This window comes from Pollicipes pollicipes, unplaced genomic scaffold, assembly GCF_011947565.3.
Source record: "Pollicipes pollicipes isolate AB1234 unplaced genomic scaffold, Ppol_2.1 Scaffold_3447;HRSCAF=4054_pilon_pilon_pilon, whole genome shotgun sequence".
Classification (NCBI taxonomy): domain Eukaryota; kingdom Metazoa; phylum Arthropoda; class Thecostraca; order Pollicipedomorpha; family Pollicipedidae; genus Pollicipes; species Pollicipes pollicipes.
Genome location: NW_023596297.1, coordinates 14,431,122 through 14,449,782, shown reverse-complemented (window position 1 = coordinate 14,449,782; position 18,661 = coordinate 14,431,122). Strand labels below are relative to the sequence as shown.

The 18,661-nt window shown below is 52.1% G+C and overlaps 1 protein-coding gene across 1 annotated transcript in view; it reads right to left on the bottom strand.

Moving 5' to 3' along the window:
- The window catches only part of LOC119092171 (tyrosine-protein phosphatase 99A), a 43,878-nt gene that overhangs the window by 10,079 nt on the left and 15,138 nt on the right, over nucleotides 1-18,661 (bottom strand). The window contains exons 2-4 of the mRNA XM_037215147.1: nucleotides 14,283-14,588; nucleotides 4,312-4,435; nucleotides 3,357-3,541 (exon numbers count right to left, since the gene is read on the bottom strand). Of these exons, the coding sequence (XP_037071042.1) occupies nucleotides 3,357-3,541; nucleotides 4,312-4,435; nucleotides 14,283-14,588 (615 nt within the window). The remainder of the gene's footprint in view (nucleotides 1-3,356; nucleotides 3,542-4,311; nucleotides 4,436-14,282; nucleotides 14,589-18,661) is intronic.

Below are 18,661 nucleotides of genomic sequence, written 5' to 3'. Positions count from 1 at the left end.
TCTTTCGAGATGACGACGAAACAAAGACGTTTAGGTAGCACAAATGGCTATGGCTACTTTGATAGGTCCGACACGGATAGGTTCCTCTCTTGGTCGTATTTTTTTACCATTTTAGATTTGGCACCAAATTAGGTTTCTGTCTAATCTTGCAACCGTGTAAAGGACTATTGCGTTGAAAACAGACCCAGAACTTCTTGAGCAGGCCTTGCTTGCAAAAGCGTCATATGGTGCATCGGTGCACCGTCGTGCACGTTAGGTATATACCATTATACAGCCTCCATTAACTTTATGAAATTCACGCCCCGAGGGGGGTCAGCACCGCGCACTCCCGTCGGGTCAGGCAAAACCAAGCCTCGACCAGTAAACCTCAGCTTATTGGCGGGCATCAAGCGTATGCAAACGACATTACACAAAGTGCTATAGCGAGCGCTGCAGCGCACTTTCCCAGAGGACGTTTTGATTGATTCGAACACTATGGACTGGTTTGCAGTTGCAGCCGACAAATGGCCGCCGTTAATGTGTGACATGTGGCAGCAGCCGTTTTAACGGTATGCTGTCACAGCGGCATACAAAACTCCGGCAACACAACCTTCTGGCAGCGGCAAAGCGAACAGCATTACGCTGAAATACAGCAGACGTTTCAACCGGCTTTCACAGGAGTAGCACGGCTTGCCAGCATTAGGTGCACTTAGACTTCGTTGCCCTCCAACTTTGGACGCTTCCAAAAACAAAGCGGGCGTCGACAACTCGCCGGAGCAGTTTCAGGCAGACGGAAGGCCCGCGATGCCCGTCCAATGTCGAGGCTGCCGCTGGGAGACCCGGGCCTCGAGGCACGGCCTATTTTGCATGCTGTTCCTGCGAACTTCACTCGAGGCACGGCCTATTTTGCATGCTGTTCCTGCGAACTTCACTCGAGGCACCGTCTATTTCGCATGCTGTTCCTGCGAACCTCACGCGTGATTCGTCAGCGGCTTGGACTTGGCGTTCGGCCGGGCCCGATTACCCTCTGGTCCCCCGCCAGTATTTCGCTGGAAAGCTAAGTGCCGCACTCTGCCAGGCGCCAGCGCGTTTCCAGGCCGTGTCAACAGCCCTCCACGCAGAGTGGCAGACGATTTGGGAATTCATTGGACGCCTCCAGCACGCGACAGCCGCGCTGGGAAGGCGCCGAGGTTAGCCGCCGCGCTGGCGATCGGTGGATGCTGGGTTGAATGGGAGCGCTTAGCTGCGAGCCTGGCTTGGGTTTGAGAGTATATAAAGCCGGTAAGTCAGCAGTATTTTGTGAGCCACGCTGCAGATGGGGAATAGTTGTTCCAATATTTATACTATCTGACAGGTTCCGAGACGATTTGGTTAGCTGTCTTTTCTCCGCGTATTTTGTTTAAATCTGTCTGCAACCACCACAAGCTACCCTGCAATCAGCAGGTAATAGATATTAAAATCGACGACCTACTTAGCGTGGAGCAAGTAATTCTTGCTCAGCAGTCTTCCGCAACGCAGCTGCCTCTCCTATGCGCCATAAGCCCGAGTAAACAATCGGTCCCCAGTGCTGCATTCCGCACGTCCCACCGGGCCGGATGGAGATGGACCAGGTACAGCATCTGAATACGGCGTAATAGCTGAGTTGAAGCCAATAAGTCCGCAGAGTGTCACACGCGCACACACACACACACACACACACACACACACACCACACACACACACACACACACACACACACACACACACACACACACACACACACACACACACACACACACACGCACGCACGCACGCACGCACGCACGCACGCACGTACGCACGCACGCACGCACGCACGCACGCATATATATATATATATATATATATATATATCTCTCTCTCTCTCTCTCTCTCTCTCTCTCTCTCTCTCTCTCTCTCTCTCTCTCTCTCTCTCTCTCTCTCTTTCCCCATGCATTTAGTTCACATCTGTCTGAAATAAGCACGACAAATACATGTTAAAAAAGACTTGCTGAATGTAGAACACTTATTTCCAACTGTCATTGAGACTTTCTGGCGTTTTTAGCAACCAAAACTACCACCTACCCCGCAAAATACCCGGGAAAACTGAGAAAGTAAATAAAATCCGAAACAATTCAGATTAAAACCAGTGTCTTGGTCTGAGCCGCCATCAGGAGCTGTCCATCCTCCACCTTATTAAGGAAACACGACGCATATTATCGCCCGCCCTTTTATGCAGCGCCGACGGCTGCAGGGTCTATATTGGCGCTCAGAGTACATGGCGTAGCCGGGGTTTGAACCCGAGCCCCACGTGGGAGCCGGCTACGCTTACCACTGGACCTTTACCATCCGTCCATGTTCAACTCCCCCCCCCCCAATAAATATTTCTATGGCGAAGCATCGGACCCCGCCCGACTATCACATTTATCCACTTCCACAAACCACTATCCACTATCCACAAACAGATCCTGCCGCAGTATATTGTAAGCCGACTATTGATTGCGCTGACAGCACTGGAACACCATGGTGCTCCGACTAGCCAGGGCTGTCTGGATTGACAAATCGGTCTGTTTCATCCTTCGGAAGGTCTAGATTTCTGTTAGACATGGTAACAACTGCCAAGCAACTGCTACGCCACGAAGCTCACGTCACGTCATGGTTTATGCGCGCAATGGAACACCCATAGAGCTCAAGTAAAGCGCTTGAATCACCGTGATCGCAAACTCCTTACGAAATTCGTGTCGTTGTGAGGAGAAGGACCTATAGAGCTTCTTGGTGCAAGGCACAGCGTCGGAAAGCGTTTGCACTTCATTTAAATGCGCTTAGAGGAATGGTACACAACACAAGTCATTACAGCTTAACTTGATAGAACGCAAAGTTTAGGTTTGAATCACGATGAAAGAAGGAACAAAGTCTCGGGGCATATAAAGATGAGCCAAAAACAGGGCGGTCACTTTACCGTTACGCCTTCCTCAGGGACAGCTGTTTTCAAAAATAAGAACAATTATGAATCACGTTTTTTGACGTCAAGGACAAGTAGAGGCTTTTAAAAGGCTGACAGTGAGGAAGCCGCAATGGTGGAACATATGTTCTGTTTGTAGCATGCTTGACCACTTCCATTATATGTCATGGGACTTATGGTTATTGTTGCTCGGTAATACAGTTCTTAGCGATTAAAACTTTGGTAAAAGTTGAACATTCCAAACTAGAGCTTTACCTAGATTACAATTCGTTGAGCTGATTAATTTTCATCACCACTGGATTTCAGCTCAGCAGCAGAGCAGGTTCGCGGCATTTCTTGTCCCATGACAACGAAAGACATCGCTATCCCTTTTAACTACCCTTTGCTTCTTCGCTTTTATGTTGTCTCTTCTACTCACGTTCTCGGTGCGTGACCATCGGGTAGGAGGGCTCGCTGGCCAGGCTGCGGCCGACTTTGTTGACCGAGAAGATGCGGAAGCTGTAGGCGGTGAAAGGCTTGAGGCCGGTGACGTTGAAGGTGGTCCTGTTATCCGGGATGGTGATCTCGTGCTGCAGGTCCCACGGCGCCGGCGGGTCGTACCGGCTGCGGACCGAGCAACGGCGAGGTCAAATTCAACACGGCTACGCTTCGCATGCTTGAGCGGTGACTGAAGCACTGCTAAGAATAAACTTAGCAGGAAATCCTTCCAGCGAGGGTGGTAAGCTCAAGCGTGAAGTTGGTCGACACTTTGCAACTGACAGTTTCACGGAAGGATGGTGACAAGGTATGCGCATCACGGGTGTGATAACTGCTCGCACCGTCTTCACCTGGCGAGTCGGGTGTGTGCATCTTTACATACCGGACAAGAACGATAGAACAATTATTCCATCCGTGCTTTTGCGATATAATGAATGTATTTAGAACTAAACAATCGCCATCGGGGTTTGGACTTCCACCCCGCAGTGGCTACTTCCGCTCGATAGAAAACAAATAAGAAAAAGCGTTTACAGAAGCAGTAAAGTACGGATGGTTTCGAAATTCATTTTCATTTACTTATGCAAGGATTCCTAATTCTAATGCAATGTTGGGGATCAGTGCTCTTAAAACCTGTGGATCTTTTCAGGAAAAAACAAGACATTACTGTACAAAAAGCCTGCTGTTGTGGTGTCTTTACAGTGCTACATTGCATTGGATCTGTCATTCCAAGTTCTGAGCATGCATTCCAAGCTTCCTTCGACCTTCCCCCTGTCCGTCGGCATGGTCCCGATCAGGTCCTTCCGGTAAGCGAGGATGACGAAGTCACATCCAACTAGACTGCACCATAGCGATGTACTGCACGGAAATTACACGTTACCACGTGATGACAAACGCACCGTTTCTGCAGGAGGTATCTGAGCGCAGAGGCGCCCGTCTGCGAGTACAGCGGGGCCCACGAGAGCTCGGCGGACCTGGAGGTGAAGCTGACCACCAGGGGGCGCTGCGGAGCCCGCGGCACGTCTGCAACACAGAGGCACCAATGATGTCGACACCGACACTGCGCAGTCATGGCAGGGGAAATCTGGCACTTAATACGTTTTCACCTCGCGTCCTTTACCGCCTATGCATATGACTATGCAAGTCCTAACTACTTCAACTGTTTTTAGCACACTTTACACCCAACTTCACGCTCACTTGCATATGCCGCTGATGCTTGTTCAGATTATACTCCCCGCGGCGCATCAACCCCGTCTAGCAACTCGTTTGATACACTTATAAACCCGGTTAGGAACTTATCATATCAATAAGCCTTCGAATGCCGAATGAACTGCCTGCCGGCTTAAATCAATCTGTGCTGGGTTAAGTATGCTGCACTTATGCTGTACCGTTAACTTTCCAAATTATTTTAACATTGGGAGTCATGCTTCAATATTCAAGCAGGCTTGCTTTCCGTGGGCTCGCAGAAGTTTACAACCAGGGTGGTCTCTTGCTATTCGAAATATTTGATCGTCCAAACAAGAATTGATGGGCGCAGGAGTAAATCCACAACAACATGATGGATGGTAGTTCTTTGTCGAGGGCAACCTGTGGACACGCAGATAACGTCTTCACCTGTGAAAATGCATTAAAGCGCAACATAATTTGCTGTAGGTAAGAACGTAATGCGTGGAATTTCCAACCCGTTCGCAGGCGATAAACAACCATTCACAGCGAAGCTCTATTTATTCAGTCCCATTTGCTAGATCAAAGTACTGATGTCCCATTCTTAGGTTCATACCACGCAGAATGCGGATTGTAGATAATTTGCATATCAAAACCCAAGTTTCGCAGTCAAATTTACAAAAACAGGATAAAAATGTAGTTTCGTTCGATGCTTGTTTTTTTGCCTAGCACCACATATTGTGACAAAGGAAGTTACTAAACCCGAATTAACACATCGCATAAGACTCACCTCTAAAAAACGTAAAATAGAAATGTCCCTAGTGACACATGGCTGATCCCAAATCGGGATTACCATACCGGCTCTTATACTGAATAGCGTGGACGAAAGGTCCCGCGGCGTTTCCAGATACCTGGACCCCCGCGCTTTCCAACAGCGTCCCCCAGACGCAAACCGGTTTGGCCTAAACCTCCAGACACAAACCGGTTTGGCCTAAACCTCCAGACACAAACCGGTTTGGCCTAAACCTCCAGACACAAACCGGATGGGTGGCGGGTGGCGGGCGGCTCCGCCTGGTCCCATGACGGGCGATGGGCCGCTCCCCTCTCCCTCCCCCCCCCCCCCCCTGCAGTCGGACCCTCCGCGGGGCGGCGCGTGCCAGGCCCCCGCGGTGACGGCCGCTGATGGTCGGGCGTTTTACACCTGAGTCGGCGCGCCCCTCCGGCTGAGAGTGCGCCCACCCTGCTCGAGGAAGCAGGGCGGTCGGCCGGCGGCAAGGAATGCGTGTCCTGGGGGTGCGGTCCCAATCATTAGCCGCCCACGGAGAGGTTCGGACTGCTGTTGGCGTGATGGGGGCGACAGCGTATCGGAAAAGGGTCAAATTGTATTCGGGAGGTCAACCACCTGGCCACCGGACGGTGGTCCAGCCGTTGTGTTTTTGAACAGAGGTTTAAGTCGATATCAATGCCACGGTGCGTTGGGCTGTACGAAATGAACTTGCTACATTTATACTGTTCGTTCCCCACTATAAACGGGATTGGGTGGCGTCGAAAGAAGAGAGTATCTTACCTTGCTACGTTTTAGCAGAAATGTTGTCAATGATGCTTACAAGTCGATGGGTCGACGTATAAAAGCCGCCACAGAAGCAGAGAAACACGGCGAAGCTTTTCCGGTCCAGACCAGTCCATCCAGGATGTGGGGGCGTGGGGAGGGGTCAGGGGCAGTGGGAGGCGACGAACTAGCTCGGCCACTGGGCGGTGACTGCTGACCTTTGTCATCGGGCACGATGATACTGGGGTAAGAAAACTCGCCCACGCCGGTCATATGCCGTCCACATGACCTGTAAGTGGTGGGTAGGTCGGTATCCGGTGATTATATGACACTGATGGCCAGCCGGCTACTCGGCTGAGAGAACTGTCCTCTGATATGCTGAATAATCACCCCGATGTTCAGTGTGGTATGCCCTTAGGCCGGCTCACGCACTGTTGACGTGATCCCAAAAACAATGTTGACGTCGCAGGTCTGAACGGTCTGCCTGCTTCAGCTATCAGTGAACATTCCCATTTCGACACAATAAATTAAGGATGACAACTTTGTCTGCTGGCTGTCATTTGGTGGCTCACATTAGGTACGGAATAGAAATACTCGCTTGTGTTTTAAGAATATATGCTGTAAAGAGCAGAATGACCATTAATGAATGTGCTTACGCGATTGTTTAAGACCAATGAAGTGCATGCTGAGGCAGCATATCAATTGTTAGGTGATCAAGAAGTGGCTGCGTTACAAGATGCGGGAATAATAAGCGTTCTGGCACTGTTTCCACAAACGAAAGGAAAATCAATCTACTTTGTGCTATGGGTCAGGGCTACTGGAGGTTTAAAACAGCTAAGTATTCAGCGTTCCGTCCACGAGGCTTCCGCAGGTTCTGATGATCGATTCCGATGATGACTTCGGTTGAAATGTTTGTTGACCTCCAATATACGGCAAATCCGGTGTTGTCCATTTCGCCGCATTGACCGTGGTGTATTGCATGCTGTTCACTGCGTTTGCGTTCATGTGTCTTGCCTTTCCCACGCATTATTTATCTTCATCGCCGTGTCCTGCATGTCGCAAACATTACTGGTCCATCAAACGTGAAGGAAGTAACTGATGTATTTCACAAATCGGCACGTTTTAACTATTAAGCGGCACTGTTTTAACGTAAGGCATTGCAGAACCACACTACTTTCATGTTGCTGTATCTTCCCTCTCACATACAAGCAAGAGCAGCTTGCTTTAACCCTCGTCTAACGAAATTTTGCTTTTGTTTATAAAGCGCACGCATCAGGCGTACGTAACATTAGTGTGTGTAAAAGTAGTTAAAACATCACCTAAAAGGTCAGAAAGATCGTCACTATCTTTTTATCCCTGTTGAAAATCGAATAAATAGTATTTTTCAAAAGACGCAGCTTTCCCACTTCAAAAAATTCAGAACATCTCCAGTCTTGCCAATTTTGCTGTTTGTATTCGCCTGTAGCGCTTGAGACAAAGGGACCGCCACAAGGCGGGCACCAGTGTCGCATAACCTTTCCCCACAGAAGCCAAATTAAGACTAAAATGGTAGGATCGGTAAGCAGATGAGAGAAAGTCCTACCACAAATGAGAACAAAGAATAAATTAGAAGCGGATGACGTCGATCGCACCTCTCTTAGTATTTAACTAAACAACTATGGTCCTATCAAACTATTTAACTAACTATTGTCATATCAAACTATTTAACTAACTATTGTCATATCAAACCATTCTTCGGAGGGCCAGCCCATGTCAATACGTGGCACATCGTTTCAAAGCAGGGTCTTCAGAAATACGTCTAGCTTCCTTCTTGACACGAAAGAAGACTGTCATTGGCATTTAACAACACACACCGTGCCATCTAAGGAGAGACAGCTGACACTCAACGATGTCGCACGGTACCCTTCGGGCTTTGGGTTCTTCCGGTGCCAAATTGCTCTGGGCGACTGCAGCAACGTCTTCATGGCATCACCTAAAGCTGATGTGTGTTCAATATAAAATAACATGAAACATCGACACGGAGCATGCAACTGACTGCTCTCTATAATTTTTATTAATGTACGTAACTAAACAGAAAGTCAGCACGGATATCAAAACGTAACAACAACTAACAACTGTCACTGATTTAAACCACTATTTCCGATGGCAGCATTCGCAAGTACACCTCGCCATTCCCGAACGCCCAGCAGGACGCAGATGGCGACGATATCCGTAAGTGGCAGCGGCTGACGCCCAACATGGCATTGCAGCAAGCGAGGCGCAAATCTCGGCTTTTTCTCCTCCTTCCCCAGCCAAACGCCTCGCTGTCCGTGTATGGAACGAGCGGCGCCATTCACAACGCTATTCAGGCGGCGGTGCTCATTCACTCCGCATTACAGCTACATCTGCTGCACTGCCGCGTTTCCGAGGACGCCACGCCGCACTCCCGCGCCTCGCGCGCTGCGGGCAGGCGGGAGCGATCTGGTCCACGGCGTTAGTGCTTCAACAAAAACTACAGATGCGAGTGCTACGACACTACTTCTAGCGCCAATACTTGCACACGACGTTAGTTCTACGCGACAAAAAGGAGGCTTCAAAAACTTCCAGTATACTCGTCATACTGCTACTGCAAAAACTGTACGCGACGTAAGTGTTACACGACAAAATTTATGCTTCAAAAATGTGTGGTTGTCATTTACCGTCATTACTTATAAACGACTTTATGTCTGCTGTAAAGACTGCTACGCGGCATTAGTGCCACATGACAAAACTTACACCCGTCATTACCGCTACCGCGAAACCTTATGCACCATTGCTTACGCACGGCATTCCTCCTACTACAAATACTTTTGCGCGACATTAGCGTTACCGTGAAGACTTGAGGTCAAGTATTTGCTGCAGAAGTAATCATTGGTACATGTTTCTGCGGTTGAAGTTGCGTCATGTAATACTCATGTGGTGTATAAGATTCTGCAGAAGTAATGCCAGGTATGAGTGAAAACTGAATGAGTCCTCGCTTTATAATTTTGTCGTGTAGCACTAATTTCTTGCATGAATTTTTGCAATAGAAGTAATGTCGCGTACAAGGAAAGTCTGTGCAAGTTTTTGCAATGAAATTACTGTCACATACCACCGATGTAGCACTTCTGTCGGTAGGAATTTTTACCGTGGCACTGATGTGACATCCGTGTGACGCGTCTGGCGGCCGAGCCTCTCTGACACGCGTGCGTGGTTCCCAGGACGCAGCAGCTCGTCCGCATGCTCCGCTGTCGCCCTAGCCAGGGTCCTGGCCATTCTCGGCCAGGTCTGAGTCGCGGGGAGACCATGCCGCCGCCGCCAGAGGTCGTGCGAGGCATGCCACGTCGCCGCAGCCAGGGGTCGTGCGAGGCATGCCATGTCGTCGCGGCTAGGGGTCGTGCGAGGCATGCCATGTAGCCGCGGCCAGGGGTCGTGCGAGGCATGCTATGCCGCCGCGGCCAGGGGTCGTGCGAGGCATGCCATGTCGCCGCAGCCAGGGGTCGTGCGAGGCATGCAATGCCGCCGCGGCCAGGAGTCGTGTGAGGCATGCTGCGGTGGCGTCGGCGGTGGCTCTGCCGGCCGCCCTGCGTGGGTGCTGACGGTGGTGAGGACGCTTCACGTGCGACCAAACAACCCCGGACCGAGTTATGAGAGCAGTGACACCCGCACGTGGGGCAGCCCATGCTCGCCAATCGCCATGAAACATCCGCTCACGCGAGGGCAAAACAGTGGGTGTGACCAGCCGTAACAAATGTCATAAGACGGACAAAAGGTGAAGCATGTGACAACCTGAGGGGACGTGTCGAGTAGATCTGTCATATCTACTAGCAGCTTGGGTGCCAGCACTCTGCCGGCATCAGCCGCCACTTACTGCCATCGGCCTAAAGACCCCGAGGGTTTTGCTGCTCCGGCACTAGAACCAACTTTCAATGTATTCAAATCCGCCAACAGTTTCTGGTGCTAAAAGAAGCCCGGCACTGTCAATCCGGGCAACATCCTCATAACGAGGGCGCCGGCAGAACACCGCTGGCTGGTATAGCACGGGGCTGAAATTTTATTCTGTAGCCCGTAACTCGGAGTACGGGGTCGGGCCTCCACAACTGATAGCATGCACGTGCCATATACCTGTCATGTTGCGGAGGAAAGCTCGCTCCGGATGCAAGGGTAGGTGGATGACACAGGGAGCGGTACATTACTTTTGCGTTCCTGCCAGCGCTGTCCCCCCCCCCCCCCCGAAAGAGGATCGGCTTTCGCCTCCGGACATGCCCCGAGCCCGACGGACCGTGTCGTAGTCGCGCTACACTGCCGCCGGCGCCACGCGCGGCGTGCGTCCGACTCGCGCCAAAATACGGCGCCGTATCTCAGGCGCGCCTGGGACGTCCCGCGGCGGCCGCCGGCTGCCCGCGGCACCGCCGTGAGGCACGGCCGACACACATTCATACCAGGTCTTAATCACGAGTCGCCATGTCGTCGGGAGCGACGCGGCGCTGAAGTTCGGAACAGCGCTGCCGGGGCGGCGTTACTGCCGGCCGCTGGGAGCGCCGCGCCCGGCCAGCACGTGGGGCATTTGCTGTAAAGCCGCGGGTGCGCGAGGTTGGCTTTAGGGGTGGAATCACGGTACGCCCGTGACGACTGCATCAGCCGGCACTCAGATCAGCCGGGTCATTTTGCTCCAGGCCCTTTCGCCTCGACAGAGGTGCTGGCGTCGTGCTATGCAAAGCCCGGCCGTCGGCCGATTCCTGTCCGAAGCCGTGAATAGGGTGTCAGCGGCGTTGTTTGTTTGTATGTTGCGCTGACAACCGCGTGTTTCTCGCATCACAAACATGTATTAAGCCACAGCCCATGCTGACAGCCCATGCTACAGTCACCAGCCGTCAGAGGGTTGCCAAAAAAGCTCTCTGACGTTATGTTTCCAGGACAAACCAAATGATTCCATCAAGAAGCAGTTTCAACCCGATCAAATCCTGACTAGCTGACATGATGCTGCTTTTGTGCCTCGTTTCAGGCCGTAACGCGATGGATTAAAACGGTGCAAAAACTGAAGCACCATTATCGCTCACTCGCACCCCATAGGGACACCACATCGTGATGAATAAATGCAGAGTAACGGGAACAACTCCCGGCGATTGAGTACATGCCAATCAATCAGGAGGAAACGCCCACAACTGCTCACAAATCTAGTTCAGACAAGAGTTCTGTTATCCTTTCAACAAAAATACCTCATTTCAGATGTAGGTCTGCACATGAAATTGTTTCCGCCGTCGGCCAAGTTTTTGCCGACAAAACGCCATTTCACAAGCCCCACCAGGATCCCAGTCCGCATTACTCCGTAAGTTCAAAAGTTTGCAACCGGAGGCGAATTGATACAATGACGCAAAAAGTTGCAGAAATGCGACAACTTGGTCACGAGGCCGTTTCAGACTTAGAGCATTGCAGGTTCGCATTTAATCAAGCGCCTTTGTGCACACATTGTCAGCCAAGTTACGCGGCAATATGGTCGGTCACCGGATACCAAGCACTCTGTCAACTGGGCCGGCAGGCTAACTCCCGCGGAAGCTTATATGAGCCCGTGATTCCGCAATAGCGGGCGGCTCCGGCGCCTGTGGCAATCAATCTTCATTTCAGCCGCCTGTGCCGCTCCAAGCCATCGAACGTCACGACTCTAAGTCGGCACCAGTCGCAGGCCGGCCAGGCGGTGGCCCGGGTCATATCTCGCCACGCGCGCTCGCAGGTCACGTGCCGGCATGCACGCTTGGGGAAAAGTTGGGGACTCATTAAAAATGCAGGGCTGCTGGGAAACTGTTCCGCCACATTCGGGCGAGGCGTCGATATGGCAGCACCCAGTCGACGTCCGGATATCGACTCTTTGGACCGGGTCAGCGCTCGGAACGATCACATCGAAATCGGTGCTGCTCAGATCCAGTCGTCGATCTGAATCTATGGTCGGGTGGTCCGCTAAAAACCGTTACGGCTCGGATAAACTTTAGACCACAGCGCAGTCCAGTCCGACCGGATCGGAGCCAATCCGATGGAGCTCCTCTGATGGGTCCGTGACGACCTCGGTGCGATCGCATTCAATCCGATGAGATCCCTTTCCATCGCGTCCGTTCGCATCACGAGCGTTCGGATGCATCTGCGTGGCGGGCCGGCTTCGCGCCGTATTTTTGGCGCGTCCCCGAACGTCGCCGGCTGGAGGCCTGCCAGCGCGGACGCGTCGCGCGCGCCCGCAGCCTCCGGGCCGCGGCGGGGCCGGACGCTCTGTCGACCGGGCTTCCGACTCCCGGGGGCGGCTCCGCTCCGCCGCTCGGCGGAGCGCCGACCCGGTCAGAGGCGTGGCATCAACACCGACCGGCGGCCGGTCTGGCGGTCGGCCCGGTCGGGGTCGTGCTGAGCTGACAGCTGCGGCGGCGTATTACCCTGTGCGGCTGCGACAGGCGAGCTGTTCAAATCGTGACAAATGTTGGAATCGTGAGCTTTTCGTCCGACGTCGGAAGCCGTCAGACCCAGCGTTTCCGGCGCTGTTCTGAACGCCGCTCAGGTCAGTTGGCTATGTCAGGTCTTCAATAGAGATGGTGCCTCAAGCAACTCATGCAGCGAGAGCCTGATTTTCGAATCAACTATGTGAGGTTACTTGAGCTTTTTAGCTGGTTTTCTGGTGATTCAGATTCCTCGACGGAGGGTGAAGGACCAGAAAGAAATGAATTGGGAGGGGAAAGGGTGAGCCATGGACACATAGCTCAGCGTACGGTTCCAATCAGCCGCCCGGATAGCCCCTGACATGCGTTGCCAAGGTCACCTGCGTCCTCCGACGGAGTCCCAGGGTCAGCTGACCAAGTCAGCTGACCAGGTCAGCCGCCCGGGTCAGCTGCACCCCGGCCGGCGGCCCGGCGGCGGGCGCGGCGGCGGCTCCGAAGCCGCCGCTGCTCTCGGACGTTCGATTCGGTCGGCGGTGCCGCGCCCGTCCCGGCGGGCTGCCGTCGCCCTGATATTGAGTGCGGCGGTCGCACGCGCGACAGGCCCGCCGCCGAGATCCCGGACGACGGCCGAGCTCTGCCGGGCGGGCGGCCGAAGCCGTGGGGCGCCACCCGGCTGCCGCTCGGCCAATGCCCAGCTCAGGGCGCGCAGAAGAGGAAGACTCCCCAACCAGGGCGCGGAGATATGGGGATGAAAGGCACGCTGTTGACGAGAGCGTCCGCAGAGACGGCGGACAATTCGAAATTCTGACGGTTGCTGTGGGTAACTTCTTGTCTTGCAGGCGGTTTCATTATCACCGTTAGTTAGCTCGGTCTGACAACGAGTTTTGCTTCGTCCTTTGAGTGTAATCAAGGCTGATGCTCTCTAAAGTTTTCCGAGCGCAGTGTGGTGGGGAGATCGGTGGACTCAATTAAGCGCCAGCCCCAGAACGGAAGTTGCTTTTGATGTGAAGAGGCATGGTATGTGTGAGTACCGCAGCCGCTGCGACTAATGAGGATGGCAGAGATGACAGAGATCACAAGAATATCTAAAGCGAAGATCGCATCGTGCTGCGAGAGTTGAAGCGCCCGAGATGTTGCAGTCTGAGAGGCAACCCACATGAATTGAAAGCGGTTTTAGGGACGCAACGTGACCTAGAACTGACAGCGAAATTGTTCGATGATGCGCAGATTGAATGATGGGATGAGAAACCCCGGTAAGTTTAATGAGTTATCGTTAACATTTTTCCAGGCAAACATGTTCCTTTATTAGCCGTTTTGTTGCATTGGTTTACCGATTAAAATATGATGAAAGCTCAGCTGTGCCGGTAAAAGCTCTGCACTAAATGAGTTGTCGAGAAAACATAACAGCTCACACCTGCTGACATTCGGCTATGGCGTTGACGGATTCTGCACTGAAACGTGCATCCTTTCGCTCAAGCACGTGCATCCTTTCGCTCACCTTCCAGTGTAATGGTGATGGCTCTGCGCTGTAGTATGCTGATCAAGCATCGAACGCGTGTCAATTTACACCTTTCGCTCACCTTCCAGTGTAATGGTGATGGCTCTGCACTGCAGTATGCTGATCAAGCATCGAACGCGTGTCAGTTTACACCTTTCGCTCACCTTCCAGTGCAATGGTGATGGCTCCGCACTGTAGTATGCTGATCAAGCATCGAACGCGTGTCAGTTTACACCTTTCACTCACCTTCCACCGTGACGGTGATGGACTCGGCGCTGGGTGCGTTGTTGACGGAGCACACGTACACCCCGGCGTCCTGGGTGCTGGCCGGGTAGATGTGCAGCTGGAAGGTGGGCAGCACCAGTCGCACGCGGCCGTCGGACCGACTGACGCTGCCGTCTCGGCCGTACTGGGCGACGGTGACCGGAGCCGGGCCGCGGCCGCAGCCGCGACACGACCACGTCACCATCAGCGGGTCAGCCACCTCCGAGTGGTGCGGACAGGGGAGGGTCAGGTTGGCGCCGGCGAACACACGCAGCGCACCGTCCTCGGCTGAAACAGAGACAACACCGGGATCAGCGTGACGCCTTTTAGGCTACTGAAGTGCATAAGCGTGTTCCTCAGGAGCCCGTCACGCATGACAGACGCGACGTCCGTGTAGTTGTAACATTAGGCAGCGGTGAAGCGGGGAAAATGCGCTTAAAAACTGTTGGCCTTTTCACTTTTTGAAACGTTCTTTGACGCCTTTATCAACACATTTCTTTGACTCCGCAGGCCCCAGGAAACGTCCGATCCTTGAAATGGCCGTTGCCTGGGGCGCCGCGGCGGCCGGCGGGGGTCGGGATGATGCCGGCTAATCGTAGCGCGCAGGCGGCCGGCCGGGCGGGGGCGTCGCCACCATTCGTCACGCTCGTCGATAAGCGGCAGCGCCATCCGGCGGCGGACCATCCCAGGCTGTCCTGATCACCAGGCCTGCAGGCGGGCGCCGGCAGGCGGAGGCGGCGGCCCTCGGCGCCGACACCCCGCAACAGGGGCGTACTTAACAGTAAAGCTAAGCAACGCAGACGCACCCGGAGGTGCTCTGCTCTGGGTGCTCTGAGTGCGTCCCTGCTGCTCTGCATGAGGGACGCACTCAGAGGTGACACTCACCAACAGTAACGTACTCAAAAGTGACACTCCGCAATGATGTTCACAGAGGTGGTGCTATGCAAACAGAGCGTACGCGGTGACGTTCTGCAAAGTGAGTTATATCTTGTTGAATCAGGGTCGGGATCGAATCAAAATTTTGCTTCGCTGCCCGGGATCGAGGTTGGAACGAAATGTTCCAACTGTACTATAAAACTATGTAATGCACGATGAGTCGGAGTTGGAATCGGTGTGATGTGGCACATGCGCAAGTTTCATATCAGCCAAGGTGGCCTTTTGTAATTTCATAGACAACGGATGAGCTTGGGGAGCAACCTGCCTGAAAATAAGCATACATATATATATATATATATATATATATATATATATATATATATCTATATATATATATCTATATATATATCTATATATATATATATATATACATATATATATATATATAGGTATGCAAATCAGCGGCCTTCCAGACCCACTGGCGTCTAGGAGATCAGAAACAAAAATCGAGGCAAGAATCTAACCTCTCGTTGCCTCTACGCCTCACTTACTGATGTTATTCACGCATTCTTGGGTCCTACTGGTTTCTTAAAGCGTCATTCTTAACAAATACAACTAAAAAAGAAGTCTTCAAGTGTTGGAAGCAATGCTCGTCAGAAACGCCGCACCAACAAATATTGTGAGGTCGAATAACCAGAAAATTAGTGTTGTATGACATGTTTCGGCGTTGCGATTTTCTTGCTTTCTTGGTGCCGGTCTGTTTTTGAGTATGCCGCAGCTATCGCTTCCCCGAATATGTCGCTGGAGGTATGAAACTTCCCCTCCGAGATGTAGTCGTGAGTTTCACATAACCTACTTGTATGTGCTGCATGCGTGTTTTAACGGTGCTTGGCTTGCTGAGCTAGCTGCCTGGGCTTGAAGACATCCTTTGATGACTGGCAGGTTGCATTTTAAAGACAACAAAACGAAAGACCTTCTTCCATGGTGTTTTATAGTACACCAATTTTCGCTGTTTCTAATGCTATCGGATGGTGACATCATCTCCGAACATGAGCCTAACGTAAGGCCTTTTCTCAGCGAGATTGGAATCCGGCGTAAAAATACTATCAATGGGAAACGGCATGCCACGTTCAAACGTGTATTGATGACACACATACATAAAAACACATGTATATATATGCATGTATGTATGCATGCATGTATGCATGTATACTTTAGGAGCAGGCTGCCATGGCCCTACTGTTGAACAAACACCAAAGCCGCTCAGCAGTTATGGGCATTTTACGCGGACTCTCAAGCCTGCCGATAATTAAAGCCTTACGTTAAGTTCATGTTCACGAATGACATCACTGATCGACACCATTAAAATGCAGCAATGTTTGAACTATCAACACCATCGAGTAATAAGGTTCGTTCGCTGTATTGTCCTTGAATTGCTTCGTTTCAGTCACCATAGATTATATTCAGGCGTAGGTAACAAGCAAGGTAAGCAAGCTACACAGCTGTAAGATGGGGGCATACATTTAGCGGCACGTTGGGGAAAGTTATGGCTTAACAGGCAACTTAACAATTTTAGCAACAGTGTACATCCGCATCACCTATAACTCACCCGAGGACATCGCTGAAGATACCCTCATCACATATTCGTATATTTTGGTCGAACAATTGGGACATTTTGCATATGTGTTTCCACGGTGCCTTCCCTGCTTAACTTGCTGCCTAATTCTAGCTGCCCGAAGCTAGGCTATGATGAATGAAATAAAGCAATTCAGTGCAAAAACGACCACTGTTGTTGATGGGGTTAGTTTCATAAACAGTTATAATGCTTTTAATATCATTGTTCGGTGACCTTATTTAATTATATGATAAAGGCTTCTGTGCAAGGGCTGATGCCGACCACATTCCCATGGGACCGGAATTCTGAGTTAAAACCCATGCTTGAACAAGCTGGGCCAAATGAAATCTTCCAGCCGTAATTCAAATCCCTTGAAATTATGTCATGCAACTCGATGTGTTAAAGGCAGATTTTAGTTCACATTTCATACAATGTAGAACCAAGGGCCAAGAGGACACCGATTACAGGACTCCTTTTCAGCAAAGATAATGACGTTCGGTGCAAAAACCACGGGAGATATTCGAGCATGTTAAAAGGGTCGGGGCAGGCAAAACAAACATCATCAGCTCATTTGTGAAACAAACAGAATAACTTAAGAACGGAAAAGTGACTCCAGTCGCAACTCATGGAAAACAACGGGAATATCGATGCTTGTACGCTGGGGATTTTCGTGTAATTTATCATCCGTTGTCCTATCCACACAGTGGATAGGACAATTGCACCGAATTGGCAAAAGCACCATGCTGGACTGGTGCCCGGGAAAATCAGTGCTCAAGACAGCTTTGCAAAAATACTGAAGCGCAAGGATGAACTCCTAACGAAAATAAGGATCACTTGAATCAGGGGAGGCGAAAAATGTTCTAAATGTGTAGACAAATAGCAATGCTTTGCCAGGCCATTTGAATACAGGAAACCAGAAGACCCGAGCAATTCAAAGGCGTCTTTCGTAACCTGAACCCACCCAATTCACCAAAGCAACGTTATACCAGGAACAATCAGAGCCATGAGCGTCACGCAGTGTCCGCCGGGGAGCACTATTTCGCGAGCCGTCCACCCGACCTCGGCGCGAGCGGCGCCGCCGCCAGCCGTGTTGGCAGCCAATGCCGGGTCCCGATCACAGCAAGATTTAGACCCGCAGGCGGCGTCCACCCGACCCGCGCACTGACAGTTCTCTTATCTCCCGTCATAGCGGCGCCCATCAATCAGGCCGAGAAATGCGTCGGCCCGGCCGGTCGGCCGGGCCGGCCGGGCCGCGACGCCGGCCCCGCCGCGACGAGCGACTGCCCACCGCGTGACGAGCGCGCTGCCGACCGCGTGACGAGCGGGGCGCGCGATCGATAATTGACCCCGCACTATCCGTCATCGGCACGCGCGTCCCGCGGCGCGCGGCCGCGGCCCGCCGGCCGACGCGACAACACCGGCACAGGCCGGGGACAAACACCGACCACCCCGTCGGAAGGCCGGTTGGGCGCGGGAGAGACGCGGGGCGACTCCGCTGACACCGCGCGCGGTCGGATGTGTGCGACTTCCTCTCTGTCACTGGGTGAGCGAGGCGCATGTCCAGCACTCTCGGTGCTGTTCCTCTCTTGTGGACAGACGTGTGCGCTACGTGGGAAACGTGAACTTCGGCTGACTTCAGTCTTCGGTGACTATCGGCTTTGGTTCGTGAAGGGAGCTGAAGTGTTGATACACGTATGCATCAAGCTTTGGTTGAACTTGTCTTGTTCCATGATCCATATGGAACGACGTGCCTTTTGAATTGCCCAGTTCCGAGCTGAAGCACAGCTGGGCTGCAATGCGTGGCTGGCATTGGTGTGGCCTGTTACAACTACAACATTTTCCACAGCACTGGAAGGAAGTCTAATAAAAA